The sequence below is a fragment of the Stegodyphus dumicola genome, chromosome 11 (assembly GCF_044657685.1).
Source record: "Stegodyphus dumicola isolate Sdum_Otavi_A_Nest chromosome 11, ASM4465768v1".
Lineage (NCBI taxonomy): Eukaryota > Metazoa > Arthropoda > Arachnida > Araneae > Eresidae > Stegodyphus > Stegodyphus dumicola.
Window position 1 is genome coordinate 117,897,003 of NC_140778.1, and position 18,768 is coordinate 117,915,770.

General features: G+C 35.7%; 1 protein-coding gene across 1 annotated transcript in view; it reads right to left on the reverse strand.

Moving 5' to 3' along the window:
- LOC146994366 (uncharacterized) overlaps positions 1-18,768 on the reverse strand; it is a 72,364-nt gene that overhangs the window by 253 nt on the left and 53,343 nt on the right. Inside the window, exons 11-13 of the mRNA XM_085826349.1 lie at positions 9,553-9,654; positions 6,760-6,861; positions 2,929-3,031 (exon numbers count right to left, since the gene is read on the reverse strand). Of these exons, the coding sequence (XP_085682475.1) occupies positions 2,929-3,031; positions 6,760-6,861; positions 9,553-9,654 (307 nt within the window). The remainder of the gene's footprint in view (positions 1-2,928; positions 3,032-6,759; positions 6,862-9,552; positions 9,655-18,768) is intronic.

Sequence of the window (18,768 nt, forward strand, 5' to 3'; positions counted from 1 at the left end):
AAGACTATTTTAGCATACATGAAATTCACATGAATAGAGAGTAATTATATATAAAATATCAAGCAGTAAAATATTTAATGAAGTAATTAACGCAGTAATTTATTTGTTTGTTAAATACAACTTCGCTCCCAGGACTTTAAAACAGAGAACTCTTAGCAGCACGGAAAGATTTATCATGCAATTTTCTTGCGTACACCGGGAGTCAATGTTCATTAAGTGAACTGCCAAAAGACGTTATACTGCAATTCTGAAACGAAACATTGATTGACGAAAGTGGATAAACACATTATACTGTTAAGTTGCCATAGAACTATAGAGAAAACTGCCAAAAGATGCAATATTACAATTCAGAAAAGAAACACAGGGATTGAGGGAAATGAAAGCACACTGTACTGTTAAGTTGCCACAGAACTATAGAAAAAATCAGCATCTTATTAATTTTTTCTTTTCTTTTCTTTTTTTTTTTTTTTTTTTTTTTTGTTTAAAACTGAATAAAAAAACTACAAAAGTATGTGATATGGTTGAAAACAGTATGGGGTCAAGCATCATTCCCCACTTACGTTTTTAAGCGGTATCCACATTTCCGTCATGGGAAAGGAATCTTTTAAAGGTGATAACTAGTGTGGCCAGCTATGAACTGCTCGCAAAGAGAAAATGCAAAGAGCTATAGCTTGATAATTCATGCTTTTAGTTAATATGCGCACAGCTAATAGAGATATAACTGGTAATAAATTTATTATGCTTATTGTCACTTACGGCTGGATTGCAGTGGTAGTAACTGTCATCCTTTACATTATGGCTATCTGAGATATAGTTATGTTGCTGTTGTTGCTATAGTGACTAATCCTGCTCATCTGATACTAAAATAATCCTAAGAAATTCATCATGTCAAGGAAGAAAGATGTGCCTGTCATTGGCAAGAGCCATGTGCACCACACAGGTGACAGAACGTCTCTGCTCAATTCGGCCCGCAATTTTGAAGGAGAACACGCCGGTGGACGGATCCAAGGATCTCCCATACTTCTTACCCTAACATCAAATTTTCGAGAGGACTTTCAGCTCGACGCATATTTTGAGTGCCCCCTTACCGCACAGATACTACAGATTTACAAAAGTCCATTCCATCTCTAAAAATTGAAGCTGCGCTCTTTGGAACGGCAGTTAGAGTCTCGTTCACCACTTTCCCGTTTGCTCAGCTAGCAGTAACTGTGATAATATCAGGCTCTGTTAGTTCAACAATTTCTGGTGTGCCATTAGATAATAATATTTTTACATCTCCTAAATTCCTGAGATCTATGACCTTGTGATTACTTTTAGTAATTTCAAGAAGGATAACAAGAATTTCAGAATTTCAAAAAGGAGATTATGCAGGTATTGCAGCTGTTGAAACAGTTTCGTTGAAAAAACTAACAGACATGCTATGGACAGTTTTAGGAATCTTTCACGTTTGCAAATGTCTAGAAGCTTTGGTATGATTCAAGCTAATTGTTTTGAAAGAAGCGAGGAGTAATTGCAAATATCTTAATTTTCATTTGTTTTCTCTAGACATGAGACACTTTCCAGCAATATTAGCATTTGTAAAATTTCCCTTCATGAAAAGCGGAATTATGACCCAGGTAATCCAAAGCTATGCATCATCCAACATCACTTTCTTTCTCCGGATCCACAAATACAGAGAAATTAAAACATTTCTGGCATACCTTTTAACATTTATATGTTTTAATTGATTAAGTGTACCAACTGCTAATTTATATTCATTTTAATATTTTTTCTTTCAAATGCTATGTTGTAAACATTCGTAAAATTAGCAGCAGTCAACTTAGATCTGATGAAGTTTCCTATTGCAAATTTTTTAGTTTAGGGATGCAATGGAACAAATCATTTAAACAAATTATCTGTACTGACGCAGAAACTACCTCTTTGTTCAAGAAATTTTTGTGTTGGATAAATCTTTAGTATTATTATTTACGTGCTCCGACTTTAAGCAATATACGGAAGGGGGGGATGCTTTCGTGGAGGACTTTCTAAGGGAAGCTGGCTCGTATATACGTTACGCACAGTTAAAACCACAAAAACGCCCCTGCAGCCGGGAATCGAACAGCGACTTTACCACTCTTCCGCTAGTGGGCCTTGCATAAATATATCTGACCTTTATTCATGTGACATATGGGCCCACTAGAGGCTGAGTGGTAAAGTCGCTGAACACTGGTATTTCTGTCCGAGGTTCGAATCCCGCGAACGGGCTGGCTGCATGGGTGTTTTCGCGGTTTTTCCCATGTGTAACGTGTATACGAGCCAGTTTCCCTTAGAAAGTCCTCCTCGAAGACATCCATTCCCTTAGGCAGATGGACCTCGAGGCTTTGCCATAATCACATACACACTCATGTAACATAAGTATGGAGATATGAGACTTAATGCACTCGTAAAGCTCGTTAGAATATCGCATGTAATAACCTCTTGAAGCAATAATCCTTTAAGTTTAGTTTCAGAAAGCCTTAATACATTTGAGCAAATCAAATTAATGAATTAAATGAATTTTTCCTAACTTTCCAATGCTCGCACATATATTAAAGATTGCAACTTTTTTATAATACTTAAAGAAATTTATTAAACTGAAAACTTTTAAATATGCTATTCAACTGCAGCTATTTTTAATACGGAGGAGGAATTTAACACCGATTATATTGAAGTAGTTTTCTTCTTAATAAATTGTATGTTTTTTGAGGAACAGTTAAAGCTTTTGCCTTAAATGGTATGAAAAAAAAAAAATTGAATTTTGCTGATTACATTTTCAATCTGAGGCTTATTTCTTAAGTGAAATGTATAAAACCGTACACTGATTTACGAGTCATTGCAAGTTAATTATAAGACGCAGTACGTTTAAGTAAGCTGTAGAGTGGTGGCAAAACTACACAAATAAATACTTACGTCCTCTCTCGAATATAGACAGAAATTAAAATGCCAAATAGAATCGCAATCAGTATTGCTCCAAGAAGTGCAGGAATAACAATATTTTCTTCCTTTTCTTCTGCTAAGGGAAATATCAGTTAATTATGACATTGCATATATTCATAAATAAATTTATAAATGAAATATACATTTATGAATTAATCAAAAATAGATTAGTATGTAAATGAATGGAAAAATGAACGTTATTTTCATTTAAGAGAAAAAATTTGATGTAGACACCACATAAGTTTCTTGAACGCAATATTAAACTATACTTATTTTTTGCTGCATTTCACTTAAACTTAGTTCCTCGAATTTCATTAAAGATATATTTCTCATTCAAATTAATTTAGTTCCCACTTCGCGGCAAGGAAAAAATACATAAAAACTCAAACATCTTCATTAAAACTGAAAAATATGGAAAATACAAAACACCAAATTCAAATAAAGCAGCTAAAAAAAAAAAAGAAATTTTGCAACTAAATTTAGAGTTTCTACACAAAAACAAATAATTCGGACAGCGTGCAAAAAGCCAGATTTTTCGGTGCACCAAACTGAACGTTTACTTTTGATCCCGCTAGGCAAAAAGACACTGAAGGTGCAGAAACTGACTTAATTCAGTATTCTGCTAAGTTTCAAATCCAAACAAATATAGATGCTATGCGAAAAAATTAGTTTTAGCATTACTTAAACAACTTTTAAATTCTTTATAATCCTATTGCATGCTGATTAACTAAAGATACAAAAACCTTAACTAGAACATTAGAAGAATGTAATTCAATTACATTTAAAGCAAAAAATGCACAATTTATCAATACATAAGCTTACAAATATCTGAACTCACCAAGGTGGGTAAGAGAGTGGGTATGTATACATATGTTACCGTGAAAGACCGAAATTGGAGAATGTCGACTTTCGCCGGAGAATATCAACATTCACCAAATACGTCGGTGACAGACCGAATATTACACTACATTCTTGTATATTCGGACCTTCACCGGTGTATGTCGACAATCACAGATATGCTCTGGTGAAAGTCGAAAAGACAGGTCATAAAGTGCCATAATAGTTTAAGTTGTTGCAATAAATAAGATTTGAAAATCATAATTTAGTAAGTTTTTTATTACTGTTATTTTATACTCTCATTTAGAATGTACTGTATAATTAAGTCAGATTTTAACTTCTATTATTTTCCTTTCTCATTTTGAATGCATTGTGTGTTTTAGGTTCTCATGTTCTTAAGTTCTTATTTCAAGTTTCAAGTGCGTTTATTCGCGACTGAATTACGGAGAAGAAAATATAATATTGTTATATGTTCAACATTCACCATTAGTACATGGTGAATGTCGACATTGACCGGTGTAAGTCAGAAATAAGAGTATTTGGAAAATATTTCGGACATACATCAAGAGACTATGTGAATGTTGAAATTCACCGGTGAAAGTCGACATTCTCCAGATTTCGGTGTTTTACCGCAACATATATATATGTTTGGTGTGGCCGATTGCAACCTAAAAGGGAAGTGCACAACTACTCGGTAAAAATGCATCTTTTCGTTGAAAATGATACCCGAAAAACCCTTCCTTTACTCCTTAACCAAGGAAGTAAAAATAGTATTTGTCGTTTATATTATTTTCGCTCTTCTAAGCTGATTGAACTCAATGACCCTGTTAGCGAAATATGTCAGTAAAACATTTAATTCTATTAAAATATGTATGAAACCAATAAAATCAAGTGTTTAAAATTTGAAAAAAGTATGATGTCACTTGATTTTTAAAATCAGGTTTGGGGTTCAGTATTTTAGTAGTATACATCTTTTACCATCACATTAAAGTTCTCTTTCCTATTTACTGAAAATTTCCTACCTATAGCGAAAATGCCAATACAGTTAACAGGAAAAATGGCAGGAAAATTTCAGATTTACAGTCTATTATTCTTAATAGTTTATCACTATTTTTTTAAAGAATTTGAAGCATTAAACTAGAAAAAATCTGATGTGTACACTGCATGACTTCCTTGTACTGAATATATACATAAGCATTTTTTCCTGCATTAATTTGAACTTGCTTTCTCGAATTTAATTTTCTCATTTTTATTGAATGAGAAAATGAAATTGAATGAGAATTTTGAGGTTTTATGTATTTCGCTTTGTAGCGAAATGATTCAATTATCATTTCGCTACAAAGCGAAATACATAAAACCTCAAAATATCTTAATAAAAAATTGAAAATTATAGAAAAATATAAAACACCAAATACAGTTGAAATAATTAAAAATCAATTTTCACATTTAAAATTAGAGTTTTTACGCAAAAACAAGCAATTCGGCCAGAGGGCCAAAAGGCAAAATGCAGATTTTTCGATGCACAAAATTGAACGTTTAGTGTTCGTCCCACTTGGCGAAAAGACACTGAAAGCACAGAAACTGACTTAATTAACTATTCTAAGTTTCAAATTTAAACAAATATGGATGCTATGGAAAAATTGCGCTTAGCAGCACTTAAACAACTTTTAAATTGTTGATAATTCTAGAACTATTCCATGCAGATTAACTACAGGCAAAGAAACCTTAACGGGAAGATAAGAACAATATAAGTCAATCATTTTTTAAATCAAAAAACGCACAATTTATTAATATATAAGAATAAAAAATCTGATACGAACCCCATTTGACTTCCTTGTACGGAATATTAAATTATACTCATAACAGAAACTAAACAAAGGAGTGAATTCATGAATTTATTGACTATTGATGAGATCTAGACCTATACAAAACGTCAAAACTTTCTTGGAATAAAGTTGTACAATCATGAAATGTTAAATGTATAATTACTGACAGTAATTAATGGCACTGTTTTGAACCTGTTACTATTGACAATAAGCCGTATTCTTAAACATGGATGATATGTTCATTTAAATTAGCCCATTCAAAATTAATCCTGAAAACGTATGTCTTTGTATGTTTCTATATGCTAAATTTGTTATTATTAGCTACTTTAATATAATTACTGCAATTGTGCAATTTCATATTTGTTGTAATTATTATGCAATTTTCATATTACTCTCGTGAAGAAAATGACCACCCAGAAACATTCCAGTGTTACTTAGCTTAAGAAGATATAAATCTTAGAAAATAAGATTATGAATATTATAGTAATATTCATATATGAAGAATGAACTCATTACAAATAAAAACATTCAAAAACAGCGATGAAAATCAAACAAATACGACGAATATTTCTTCATTATAATTTCATGCACTATATGGAGCAAAATATAACTTATACTGTATATTTTTCAAATAATGTTAAAATACAAGAAAAGGAACAAGCATTGTTTTAATTTACAGATGAAAGCAACGATGCCTCCTACAAAATACAAATGAAAAAATAGCAGTACACAATCAGAAGAATATAAACATTATATGCAATAGATAGAAATTGATACTCGTAGATAAAGGGAAAAAATATGTTTTTAATTCTTCGTGCTTAATATTTAGTACAGTTATCAATTAAGTTAATATCTTGGTAAGATTTGGATAAAGCATGATATTTGACTGCTCGGAAAAAATCTATTATTTACCTAGTATGACACTTGATTTTAAAACTTTATATGTGAATAAAAATTTGCTATATTAGATGAATATCAGGATTACATCAGTAAATTTTATAAAACTATTTTGCTTAATGCTTTAAATGTATGAAACAGAAATCATACCTTGAACTTGAATGTATTCAAAGTATACGTACATGTAATGATAATATTGAACTTGAATTTAAACAAAAACGTAACGAAATTAGCTGCATCTTACCTTTGCATATACCTTCAGATTCAACAAAACCATGTCCGCAATGACACTGCTTGTTTCCCGAAGCATTCAAGAAGCATTTACCGTTGGGACCACAGCTACATTCTAGAAATATGGGAAGAGAAACGTGTAAAATGTAACGAAGTAAAACACGATTTATTTATTTGCTTTACTATATATAAATCATTCAGTACGAAAATGGAAAGAATTGCTCTGTAAATGAATAAATTGCGGTGTAGTGGCCGAAACAGATACACAAACCTCGGATTTTGATGCAGGGTTGAAATGAACTTCAAACCCAAGTTCTAACAATAACATGAATTTTAATAAGATAAAAGCATTAATAGTTGAGATTCTTGACAGTATGGGACTTGGATACATTTAGTCCCGTAATTTCAGAATTTTGTTACAGGAAAAATGCTCTATCGCATTATACACGAGGAATGATCATTCTACCAGGCCAACATGCCCATAGCTCCAAACAGGAAAGGTGTCTCTTCTCAGGAAACTACCTTATATATCTCCCTGTGTTTACTTGCGCTGAACTCCCGGGGGGGGGGAGATTCTTTCACTCATACCTAACAAAGTGTCCATCTCCTGAAGCTGATGAAAAGACTTCTTTTACCTCTTTGTCCACTGGAGTGACCATCGAGGCTGCAACCGGAATCGTTAACAAAGGCAGAGGACTTCACCCCAGATATGAAACTATTGCACTCTGAAATCACTCATCCCAGACAAAGAACCTTTATGCCACCTTATCACAATATGCTAAAGTACGATAAATGTACAATAATTTTACACAAAAGTGAAAATGCAATTTTATACAAGAAGGTAAGAATGAAGAATGCAATAAAAGTGACCCCATGAAATTAAACATTTAAAAAAAAATGTTCATGTTTCGACTGAAGAACATTTAAAAGTTTTAAATAACAGTTAATTCTTAAATTTTCTTAATTTCTTTCCTCATTATCAAATGAGATCACTTCAGATAAGTGGAAGTTTAATCAGTGTATAAGAAGATAGAGCTCTGGTCAGATTAGCTGCTGATAAAGTTATTCTAAAAATTATATCTGAGGATCTTTCAGATAGCTTAAGATGTCCTACGGAATAAAAAGTCATGTTTAGTGTAAAATAGATAAAACAGCTGAATTGTAGAAGGTAGTTGTGTTCGCAAAAGCTTAAGTTAGAATCTCCTCAGTTAAGATTCACAGTTCTCGAATCTCAACTGGTTTCTAATTGAGTTGCATATAAAGATAGCTGGTTCTAGTAGAACAGCTTTATTTTAGCCGTGAAACCAAAGACATATGCTAACACACGAGTTTCTTTGTAGAGACATTAGTTATATTTTTGGAAGCCGGAGAGATGAAAAACTAGCAAAGCCTTCGCCGGGAATCGAACCACGAACCTCTGAAATACCGGCTTAGTGTGCTGACCACTACACCACGAAGGTACGCTAGGAAGGCGGGAGAAATACCTTATGTCTTAATATTTGTTTACTTGTTTCATTTATGGTCTTGATAAAGACGATCCTATAATACGTTCATCCCTAGACTGTTGAGATACGAAAATAAAAGAGACATATAGAGAATAGTCCTCAAAACATTCTTTAAGGGAAGACTCCTTTGTAACATATTACTGTAACATAAATTTGTTACATATTAACATATTTTTCCAACTTCAGTTGTATAAACTAGGATACCATGGCTGTCGCCAACATCGGGTCCCAAGGTAAAAATTCATAAATCAATAAACATATAATATCACTCAGGTTTATTTTATACGGAATGCTTTGTTTAAACTAGTCTAAAAAATACAAACTGTTATATTGTATTTTTTTGTTTAACAAAGCGGTACTTTACTTTTTTCGCACTGGATTCTGGAACGTCATTCACAAGTTTGCAGTTTACAATGTCGTTCGTGCCCTGCCGAATGGTGTCGTATATTACGTCATGTGTAGGAATTGCGTGGGATTTCTGACGTTTTGCTGTAACTGATGAATTCCTATGACCATCAAGATGAGATATACCTTATTGTGGTATATCTCATCTTGATGTCATGTTGACAGCAAAAGCAGTAGGTCCAGATTTTGTGATATTAGCCATTTCATTGATTCGACGTGTAATTGTATCATTGAAATGTGTCATTAAATGTCCTTACATTATTTTACTCCGAACATTGTTTTGAATACATCTTTTGTCGTTGAACGCATTAAGATCTCCTCGACAGGAAGGGGTTTCCCATTCTTCATAATGAGATAGAAGAAAATTCCAAAGACTTTGCGATACAGAAAGCTTTTAAGACCTTTTACAAAATTTAATGAATTTTTAGTTTTAGGCAAAATATTACTATGATAGAAGACTGCCATATTCAGTTTGGAAAACCTGTGATGTTTTAGCTACAGCGTGGTACACTCAGTTAAAATGGATTTTACGTTTTGTACTTTTTGAAAAATTTAAAAGGACTAGAAGGGCAGGCTTAGAGAGCAGACTGTGGTCTATAGATAACAATTTGAGAAATGGTGGTGTAATATATTCTTATGCTTAAATGATTGATATCAATTCTTTATTTATTGCTTTAATTTCTCAAGTTTCGTAAGATCTCTCTTTTACGCTTGCATACTTTTGTTTGTTAGTCGTTTGTTTATCTGAGACCATGCGTAGTGTTTGATTTCACTTTGTCATACTTGTAATTTAAATACACGATAGTAATTCTACTGCCTACGATGTTCTTAAGTTTTCCTCTCTTTCTTTAGACAGAAAGATTTGAATGGCACATAATTTGAGTTAAAGTGCATACCTTTGCATTTTCCATTAATATGTACATATCCATTTTCACACAAGCATATCCTGTCTCCATTTCTGTTGAAAATGCAGGCAGAAGCAGATTCGCAGTAGCATTCTGAAAATAAACAGGTGCACATTATAGAGACAGAGTTGAATATCTGTAAACGGCTTTTCAAGTTTATTGAAGACATTTTATTAAGAAATTATTCCAGCATTGCGTTTCTCTTGAAAAAGGACATCCAAGATTTAAAATGGATACTCGGTAGTGAACTGGGGAAATGGTGACGGACATTGTTTTAACGGATTGCCCATCTTGACAAAATATTAAAAAACCAGAATGAATAAAAGAAGCATCATTTACATTGTCACACTTCTTCCGAAAGTATAATAAGGAATCCAGAGAATATAACTGAAAATTATAAGCAATCTTAAATATTTAAGATATTTCGACATTAAATTGGCAATGGAGAAATGAACCCCATAAAGTATTATCGAATGTGAGTTCCCAACTTTGAACAAAACCAATAAGGGTGTTGTTGGAAGTAGGGTATAGCGAAAATAATGCTTTTAATGACGGCTGGTGTTTGAATTCACTAATTTTAGACACTTCTAATTTCTGAAATTATGATGCAACACTTGTTACAAAAACAGATCACGAACGACGTAACATGTGCTCTATTACTTTTGTCAAACCTGTTAACATTGATTAGGTAAACATTAAATTTGATTCATAGTTATACTAATTATTTGCCATGGAATTTGAACAAGAAAGATAGGACGAATTATTACCCACCACCTTTTAGTTCGGTCGCCATTTGTAGTGTCATTAGGGTTTGTTTGTGCAAGAGATATGAAAAATGTGCAATGCTCCGCCGGGACTCGAACCTGATCTCTCGAATAAGTGCTGATTACGCAACCGTTACATCATGAAGGCATGTTTAAAAGAGGAAGAAAATACCTTACAATCCTTTTAAAAATAAAAGAAATTAGAGCAGTCTTATCTGGGTCATCGGCGTGCTTTCCAGACTATAATGTATTGCTACCATGTCTAATTTTTATCATAGGACTACTACTATTCCTCAACAGAATGTTGTTAATTCATGTGAAATACTTCTTTCATCAGAGAAGATATGCAACGTTTTCACGCTCATTCGGGTTTCAATATAACATAGTTCAACTTACACGTGTAAGGACATTAAGTTTTACTAACGTTTATTTTATTTTAAATCTTTACTATCACTTCTTATTTTCTACTTCCGGCCAGAATTATAAGCGTGGAGGAGTTTATGCAAAGTTGTCTGGCGAACGCCAAGTATTTAAGTGTGGCCTTTTTGCCAAGCAGAAGAGAGGAAGCAGTGAGTTCGAAGCAGGCCGCTTACCTTAGAAGTTACGCAGTTGCTATTTGCCTTCCAGGCCAGAGGTTTGAATCCTCTTGATAAATTAAACGTATTGTAGTGTTCACAGTCTCTGTGCTACATACGCTTCCTGTTATTATAAGGCCAATCTTATTCTAAAGTTAAATTAGAGTTTAGTTTTATTTTGATATCTTTTACGTTAGACCCCGAGTGGAGGGTCATTGTATTCCGAAGTACGGAAGTCATTGTATATAAAGAAAAATAAAGGGTTTTGTATACCCTTCGTCTGTATCCTGTCTACTTACTACAATTAGTGAACATAGCTTTAGTAAGCTCTCTGTTCTAGTCAGGTCATTGTATGTTTCCGAAGAAGGTTAGAAGAAACATTGAACCTGATAGTGGCGCCCGACGAAGAATAACCATGGCCGAGTTTCAGGAAGAACCTGTGCTGCCTGCAGAAACGGCTCAGAATCCAGAAATGCCAGCTGCCGCCCTGGAAGGATTTGGGTACATCGTCCAGACCATGCGCGCTTCGATGAAACCAGAAGCAACGTTTAATGCAAATTCACAGGTAACCAGTTTTTTGGAAAAATTGGATGACCACTTCATGCTCTACCCCGTGCACGAGTTTCAAAAAGTTACCTTAGCTACCAGCGCTTTGAGGGGCCAAGCGCTTAACTGGTTCAAATGTATCGGCAGAAGTCTCTTGGGTCAAGCAGGAAGTCCCACCTATACTTACGAAAATTTCAAGACTGCCCTACTAAAAGCCTTCCCTGTTGTAAGGGATCGTGGGAAATTAGAAACAGAACTTTTCAGTATATATCAACAAAGAATGGAAAACCTCTCGAGCTTTATTTTAAGAAAAATTCACGTTTTCAAGCTCTTGTATGGAAACCGTCCGGATCCTGAAATAATTCAAGTGATTTTGCCGAGGTTACTACCCCAAGTGCAAGACTTTATTGAATTACGAAATCCGACTACACTGGAAAAGTTATTTGAGCTAGCAATGCAGTTTGAAAGTAGAAGAACGGCGGATGTCGAAAGAAGACGCCAATATCAACAGCGAAACCAATTTGGTACGCCAAGACTACAGCAAACTCAAGCACATGGCTACGGAGAAAAAGCGAATCAGTGGGCAAGGAAACCCGAGCATTCAAAAACAGCCGGCGAACGTCGACAGTTCAATAGCAACCCAGGAAAAAAGTCTCAAGGCCAGTGGAGAAAGAAGGAAAGCACCGAAAGGAAAAATAATTTAAACTAAAACGGATTTCTGCTGACGAGAGGGTGCGGAAATCCGAAGGCCACGAAAACCCCTCTTCCTACAAGTTAAATACAGTAATGGTGAAAAATTTAACTCTTCCGAAGATTGAAGTCTTGGTAAATAATATCCCGGCCACTGCACTCCTGGATACCGGCGCGCAGTGTTCCTGTGTCGCAGAAGTCTTTTTTAGAAAGTATTTTCGCAAATACCGCATATATAATGCGGATAATACAACAGTATTAGCGGCGCAAGGAGAACAATGTAAGTGCGTAGGTAAAGTACCTTTGTACATCCGTATCAAGGACGAACAAGTAAAGGTGATGTTTTTTATAGTAAAGAATTTGCAAGCAAATTTAATCCTAGGAATAGACTTTCTTTCAGACGCACAAGCTACACTGGATTTTAATGCAGCGTCCCTTAAGCTGACGATGAAACCAGTGCGTGTAGAAAAGGTTGAACCGCCAAGGTTAAATCTTGACCACCTGCCTAATGACGAGCAAGATAGAATCCGACAAGTGGTAAGTGAATTTGCTTCCTTATTTAGTGATATTCCAGGATTTACTCAGGTTACTAACCATAGTATTGACACCGGAGATGCATTGCCGGTTCGTCAAAAACCATACCGGTATGATAAGAATAAGGAAAAAATTATAGAATGGCATATTACCGATATGCTACGTAAAAAGATCATAACGCCTATCTCAAGTAGTTATGCTAGTCCGGTGGTTTTATGTAAGAAAAATAATGATTATCCTTTGGAGCATCCAAAAAGGTGGAGATTCGCTATTGATTACCGTAAATTAAATTCCATAACGAAATATCCGGTATATCCGTTACCGATCATAGAAGAAATTTTAAGGAACATAAAATCAACCAAATTTATGACGACTTTAGACTTAACGAATGGTTATTTTCAAATAGGGGTCAGGCCTGAGGACGTGCCTAAGACTGCTTTTATAACCAAGTCTGGCACTTATGCATTTTTGCGAATGCCGTTTGGCCTTTCAGGCGCCCCAGCAACATTTCAGCGATGCATGGACATTGTGTTAAGACCTGTTCTTGGAAAGTCCACATTTATCTATTTAGATGATATCATTATTACTAGTGGTAATCTCGACCAACATATACAGGATTTAAGACAGGTGTTTTCTTTATTGAATGAGGCCGGTCTAAAAGTTAATGTCGAAAAGTGCAAATTTGCAGCCCCTGAATTAAAATATTTAGGTTACAAAATATCGCAAAAAGGGATCGAGACAGATGAATCAAAAATAATCGCTGTACAAAAGTATCCGACTCCAAACACGGCAAAGAAGCTCTCTTCTTTTCTAGGACTTTGTTCATATTATAGGTCCTTTATAAAAGATTTTCCGGCTATCGCTGAGCCATTGTTAAAATTAAAAAGGAAAAAGGCAAGATTCTCGTGGACTGCCGAAGCCAATAGTGCTTTCAAAAAATTAAAACAAGCATTAACGCAAGCCCCTGTGTTGAAATTTCCTGAAAAGGATGAAAATATAGAAATTTCAGCGGATGCTTCGGATTATGCGGTAGGAGCGGTACTTTCGCAAAATTAGCAGCCCGTGGCATTTTTTAGCCGAACTTTAAATCAAACACAAAGAAACTATTCCGCGACCGAGAGAGAGGCATTTGCAGTTCTGTTAGCAGTGCAAAAGTTCCGAGTCTATTTTGGAAAGGCGCCGATAACAGTATATTCTGATCATGCGGCGGTAACTAGATTGTACTCAGGGAAAAATTTATCCCCAAGGTTAATAAGATGGGCACTCAAGCTGCAAGAATATAATCTGGTAATCAAGCATACCCCCGGAAAGGAAAATATCGTAGCAGATGCCCTATCACGAATTAAATTAGACGAACAGGGTAATACCGTAAAAGTTGCAATGCTGACAGCGTGTACAATAAATTCCCGAGAAACTGTAATAACCGAACTGGGTAAGGATCCTGAGTTTGGAAGTATTTATGAGTATTTGAAGGATCCTGAAAATTTTAGCCACCAAAATATTGTGGCGATAAGAAATAGGGCGGCCCATTACGAACTAATAGATGGTCTATTATTCTACACAAAAACTACGAATTCCAACAACGAATTTCGACCTGTTATCCCAGCTAGTCTTAGATTAAATATCCTACAAGAGCTCCATGACAGCCCTTTAGCTTCTCATGCTGGTATTCGAAAAACTATCCAACGCGTACGCGAGGCAGTCTACTTTCCTGAACTGCAAAAGTTAACAAGGGCGTATGTCCAGTCCTGCCCAACATGTCAAGCCGTTAATTATATTAATTTCCGCCCGGCCGGGTTTCTAAATAGTATTAAATCCGAATTTCCAAATGAAATAATCGGCATCGATTTATTGGGCCCTTTCCCAAAAAGTCAGTTAAATAAAAATCGCTATCTCCTTGTTATGGTTGATCATTTTAGTAAATGGACCGAAATTGTTCCCTTAAAACGAGCCTCCGCGAAATTAGTTACTGATTCTATTTTAAATAAATATATTTTAAAATACGGGGCGCCCCTAAAAGTTATATCGGATAATGGTCCTCAATTTGTAAGTAATATATTTGAAGACATGTGTCAAAAACTGGGCATACGTCATTTAAAAATGGTCCCGTATCGGCCGCAATCAAATATAGCGGAACGGGTCAACAGAAATATAGTGAAAATTATTCGTAGTTATGTTAAAAATTTTCATAAAAGCTGGGATAACTATGTCAATGAATTTGCTTTCGCCCTTAGGACCGCAAAACATGATACAACGGGCAAAACTCCTGCTGAGTTATTTCTAGGCAGAAAGGTTATAACACCGTTAGATAAACTATTTTATGTGCAACAAAGAGCCCCAGAATTTAAAATGGGTGATATAGAAAAACTAATAAAAGAAGCAAAAAAGAATACGGAAGTAGCACAAAGAAAACAGAAGTTATACTATGATCTGAAACGACGGGGAGTAACTTATAAAGTAGGGGATGAAGTTTTAAAAATTAAGCATTCACTTTCTTCAGCACCAGAAGATAAAACTGCCAAATTTTTTCCACGCTTTGAAGGACCATATGTTATAGAAAAAATAACTCACGCTGTTGTAGTGTTAAAGGCAAGAAATGGTGAAACCTGTTCCGCAAATATGGATCAAATTAAACCCAACTTCGATCGTAATAAAATGAAAATCTTTTCAGATCTTTTGCAGGATCCGGTACGGCAGACACCGCAGGTACAAGTTCCAGAGGTGGGAAAACGACAAGTACAAGGGCAAGGCAATGAGAGACAGAAGCAAGTGAAAAGAAAATTGCCCCGCGGAAAAACTGAAGGTAAAAAGAAAAAGAAGCCGTTCCACCGTCCAGAAAACAGAGTTCACGAACATCCCCAGAATGAAGAAGGGAGAAGGACGAGGTATGTGGAAAGGACCGGGAGAAAGGACGGCAACTATAACCCGGCTGTGAAACGGAAGATTGACTCATCCGACAGAACTCTCCGCAGCAAAAGTCGCCGAACTGCGGAAGGGCCATCAGCGGCGGAGGAAAAAGTACAAGAAAAATTTGAACGGCCAACAACGAGGTCCAAGCAGGATCACGACAGAAGTTTCCCGGTTCCACCAAGACCAGCTGCCTTCAAACGGCCAAGACCACAAGCAGAGGAGAAAAAGAAGGTATTCAAGGGTGGCCGAACTGGTGAAAAAAGGAAGCTTCCAGAGGAAAGCACTGAAGAGCGAGCCCGTACAAGAAGGAGGATAAATCAAACTACTATCTGCAGTACCTTTAAAGACTGGGCCCAGAAAAGGATGTCCGAATATTACAAAGATAAGTAAAATTTTATGTTACTTTGCAAACTTAAGTTAATCTTTCATTCTTACTGCAAGTGGCAGATTTCAAGAAGTTTTACCTCATGCGAGGTCTACCTTTATCGCCAAAAGGGCGAGAAATGAGTTGTGACCGATTTTCTTATTATGTTTTTCAATTACTCGCGCGTAAAACTAAAGTTGATGTATAATAGCGTTGTGTAAAGACTTAAATATTGTAAAAAGTTATTGTATAAATTTTATTTAAAACATTCTAGCAAGAAAGAAGTTTTAGTCTGAAAGACTTTTTGAAATGTAGTATTATTTCAATGTAGAAAGAATTGGCACTTGCTTTGAAAAGAATAGAAGTTAACAATGTACTACTAATGTATGTTTTCAAATGTGTAAAATTAACGGCATGTTGATATGTTCTTGTATACATGTGAACTGTTATTTTGAATGTTAAGAAATACCGTGATATGGTAAAAGTGAAAGTAATGTTAAAAATTTGTTATTCGTGTGACTGTAAAGATTAAATCATGACGAATATATGTTAAAGGTTGAATGATGTAGTTAGGCTCTCTGACGCTACACTTTAGAGTTAGCCACTTTCAGAATAGTACCTCAGGGTCTAGAGTTGAAATTAGGGTGTGTTAAGAGGTCTCGTATGTTGAATTTTAACACGTTAGTGTTTTGATTGTAGGAGGAAGTGTAGCACACGTAGACAGAAACACATTCGTGGTTGGTGTTCTTTTACAACACATGTCAGAGAGCACGGGGAGAGATAATTAAAATAGTCATGAATGAAATAAGAATGTTAAGAAAAGTATATTCTATATGTTATTTGCAATGTCATTCTGTAACATTTCATTAAACTAGTTTTCCTTCCAGATCTCTGGAAGGAACCAGAATTGACTAAAGCTCCTGTTTAGATGCAGTACAGATGAAAAAGAAAAAAAAGATTGTTGTATATCCCGGGAGCTGCTATTGTAACAAATTTCTTTCTTTTAAATTTTCTAGTTTCTACCTAAGTTATGATTGTAAAAGGTTGGCCTCGCGTTAGTTTTTAGAGTTAAAAGTTTTCAACAAGGTCGTTTTAGACCTCAGTTTCAAACAAATTAACTCTGGCGGGAAGTATGTAAGGATCTTAAGTTTTACTAACGTTTATTTTATTTTAAATCTTTACTATCACTTCTTATTTTCTACTTCCGGCCAGAATTATAAGCGTGAAGGAGTTTATGCAAAGTTGTCTGGCGAACGCCAAGTATTTAAGTGTGGCCTTTTTGCCAAGCAGAAGAGAGGAAGCAGTGAGTTCGAAGCAGGCCGCTTACCTTAGAAGTTACGCAGTTGCTATTTGCCTTCCAGGCCAGAGGTTTTAATCCTCTTGATAAATTAAACGTATTGTAGTGTTCACAGTCTCTGTGCTACATACGCTTCCTGTTATTATAAGGCCAATCTTATTCTAAAGTTAAATTAGAGTTTAGTTTTATTTTGATATCTTTTACGTTAGACCCCGAGTGGAGGGTCATTGTATTCCGAAGTACGGAAGTCATTGTATATAAAGAAAAATAAAGGGTTTTGTATACCCTTCGTCTGTATCCTGTCTACTTACTACAATTAGTGAACATAGCTTTAGTAAGCTCTCTGTTCTAGTCAGGTCATTGTATGTTTCCGAAGAAGGTTAGAAGAAACATTGAACCTGATAGTGGCGCCCGACGAAGAATAACCATGGCCGAGTTTCAGGAAGAACCTGTGCTGCCTGCAGAAACGGCTCAGAATCCAGAAATGCCAGCTGCCGCCCTGGAAGGATTTGGGTACATCGTCCAGACCATGCGCGCTTCGATGAAACCAGAAGCAACGTTTAATGCAAATTCACAGGTAACCAGTTTTTTGGAAAAATTGGATGACCACTTCATGCTCTACCCCGTGCACGAGTTTCAAAAAGTTACCTTAGCTACCAGCGCTTTGAGGGGCCAAGCGCTTAACTGGTTCAAATGTATCGGCAGAAGTCTCTTGGGTCAAGCAGGAAGTCCCACCTATACTTACGAAAATTTCAAGACTGCCCTACTAAAAGCCTTCCCTGTTGTAAGGGATCGTGGGAAATTAGAAACAGAACTTTTCAGTATATATCAACAAAGAATGGAAAACCTCTCGAGCTTTATTTTAAGAAAAATTCACGTTTTCAAGCTCTTGTATGGAAACCGTCCGGATCCTGAAATAATTCAAGTGATTTTGCCGAGGTTACTACCCCAAGTGCAAGACTTTATTGAATTACGAAATCCGACTACACTGGAAAAGTTATTTGAGCTAGCAATGCAGTTTGAAAGTAGAAGAACGGCGGATGTCGAAAGAAGACGCCAATATCAACAGCGAAACCAATTTGGTACGCCAAGACTACAGCAAACTCAAGCACATGGCTACGGAGAAAAAGCGAATCAGTGGGCAAGGAAACCCGAGCATTCAAAAACAGCCGGCGAACGTCGACAGTTCAATAGCAACCCAGGAAAAAAGTCTCAAGGCCAGTGGAGAAAGAAGGAAAGCACCGAAAGGAAAAATAATTTAAACTAAAACGGATTTCTGCTGACGAGAGGGTGCGGAAATCCGAAGGCCACGAAAACCCCTCTTCCTACAAGTTAAATACAGTAATGGTGAAAAATTTAACTCTTCCGAAGATTGAAGTCTTGGTAAATAATATCCCGGCCACTGCACTCCTGGATACCGGCGCGCAGTGTTCCTGTGTCGCAGAAGTCTTTTTTAGAAAGTATTTTCGCAAATACCGCATATATAATGCGGATAATACAACAGTATTAGCGGCGCAAGGAGAACAA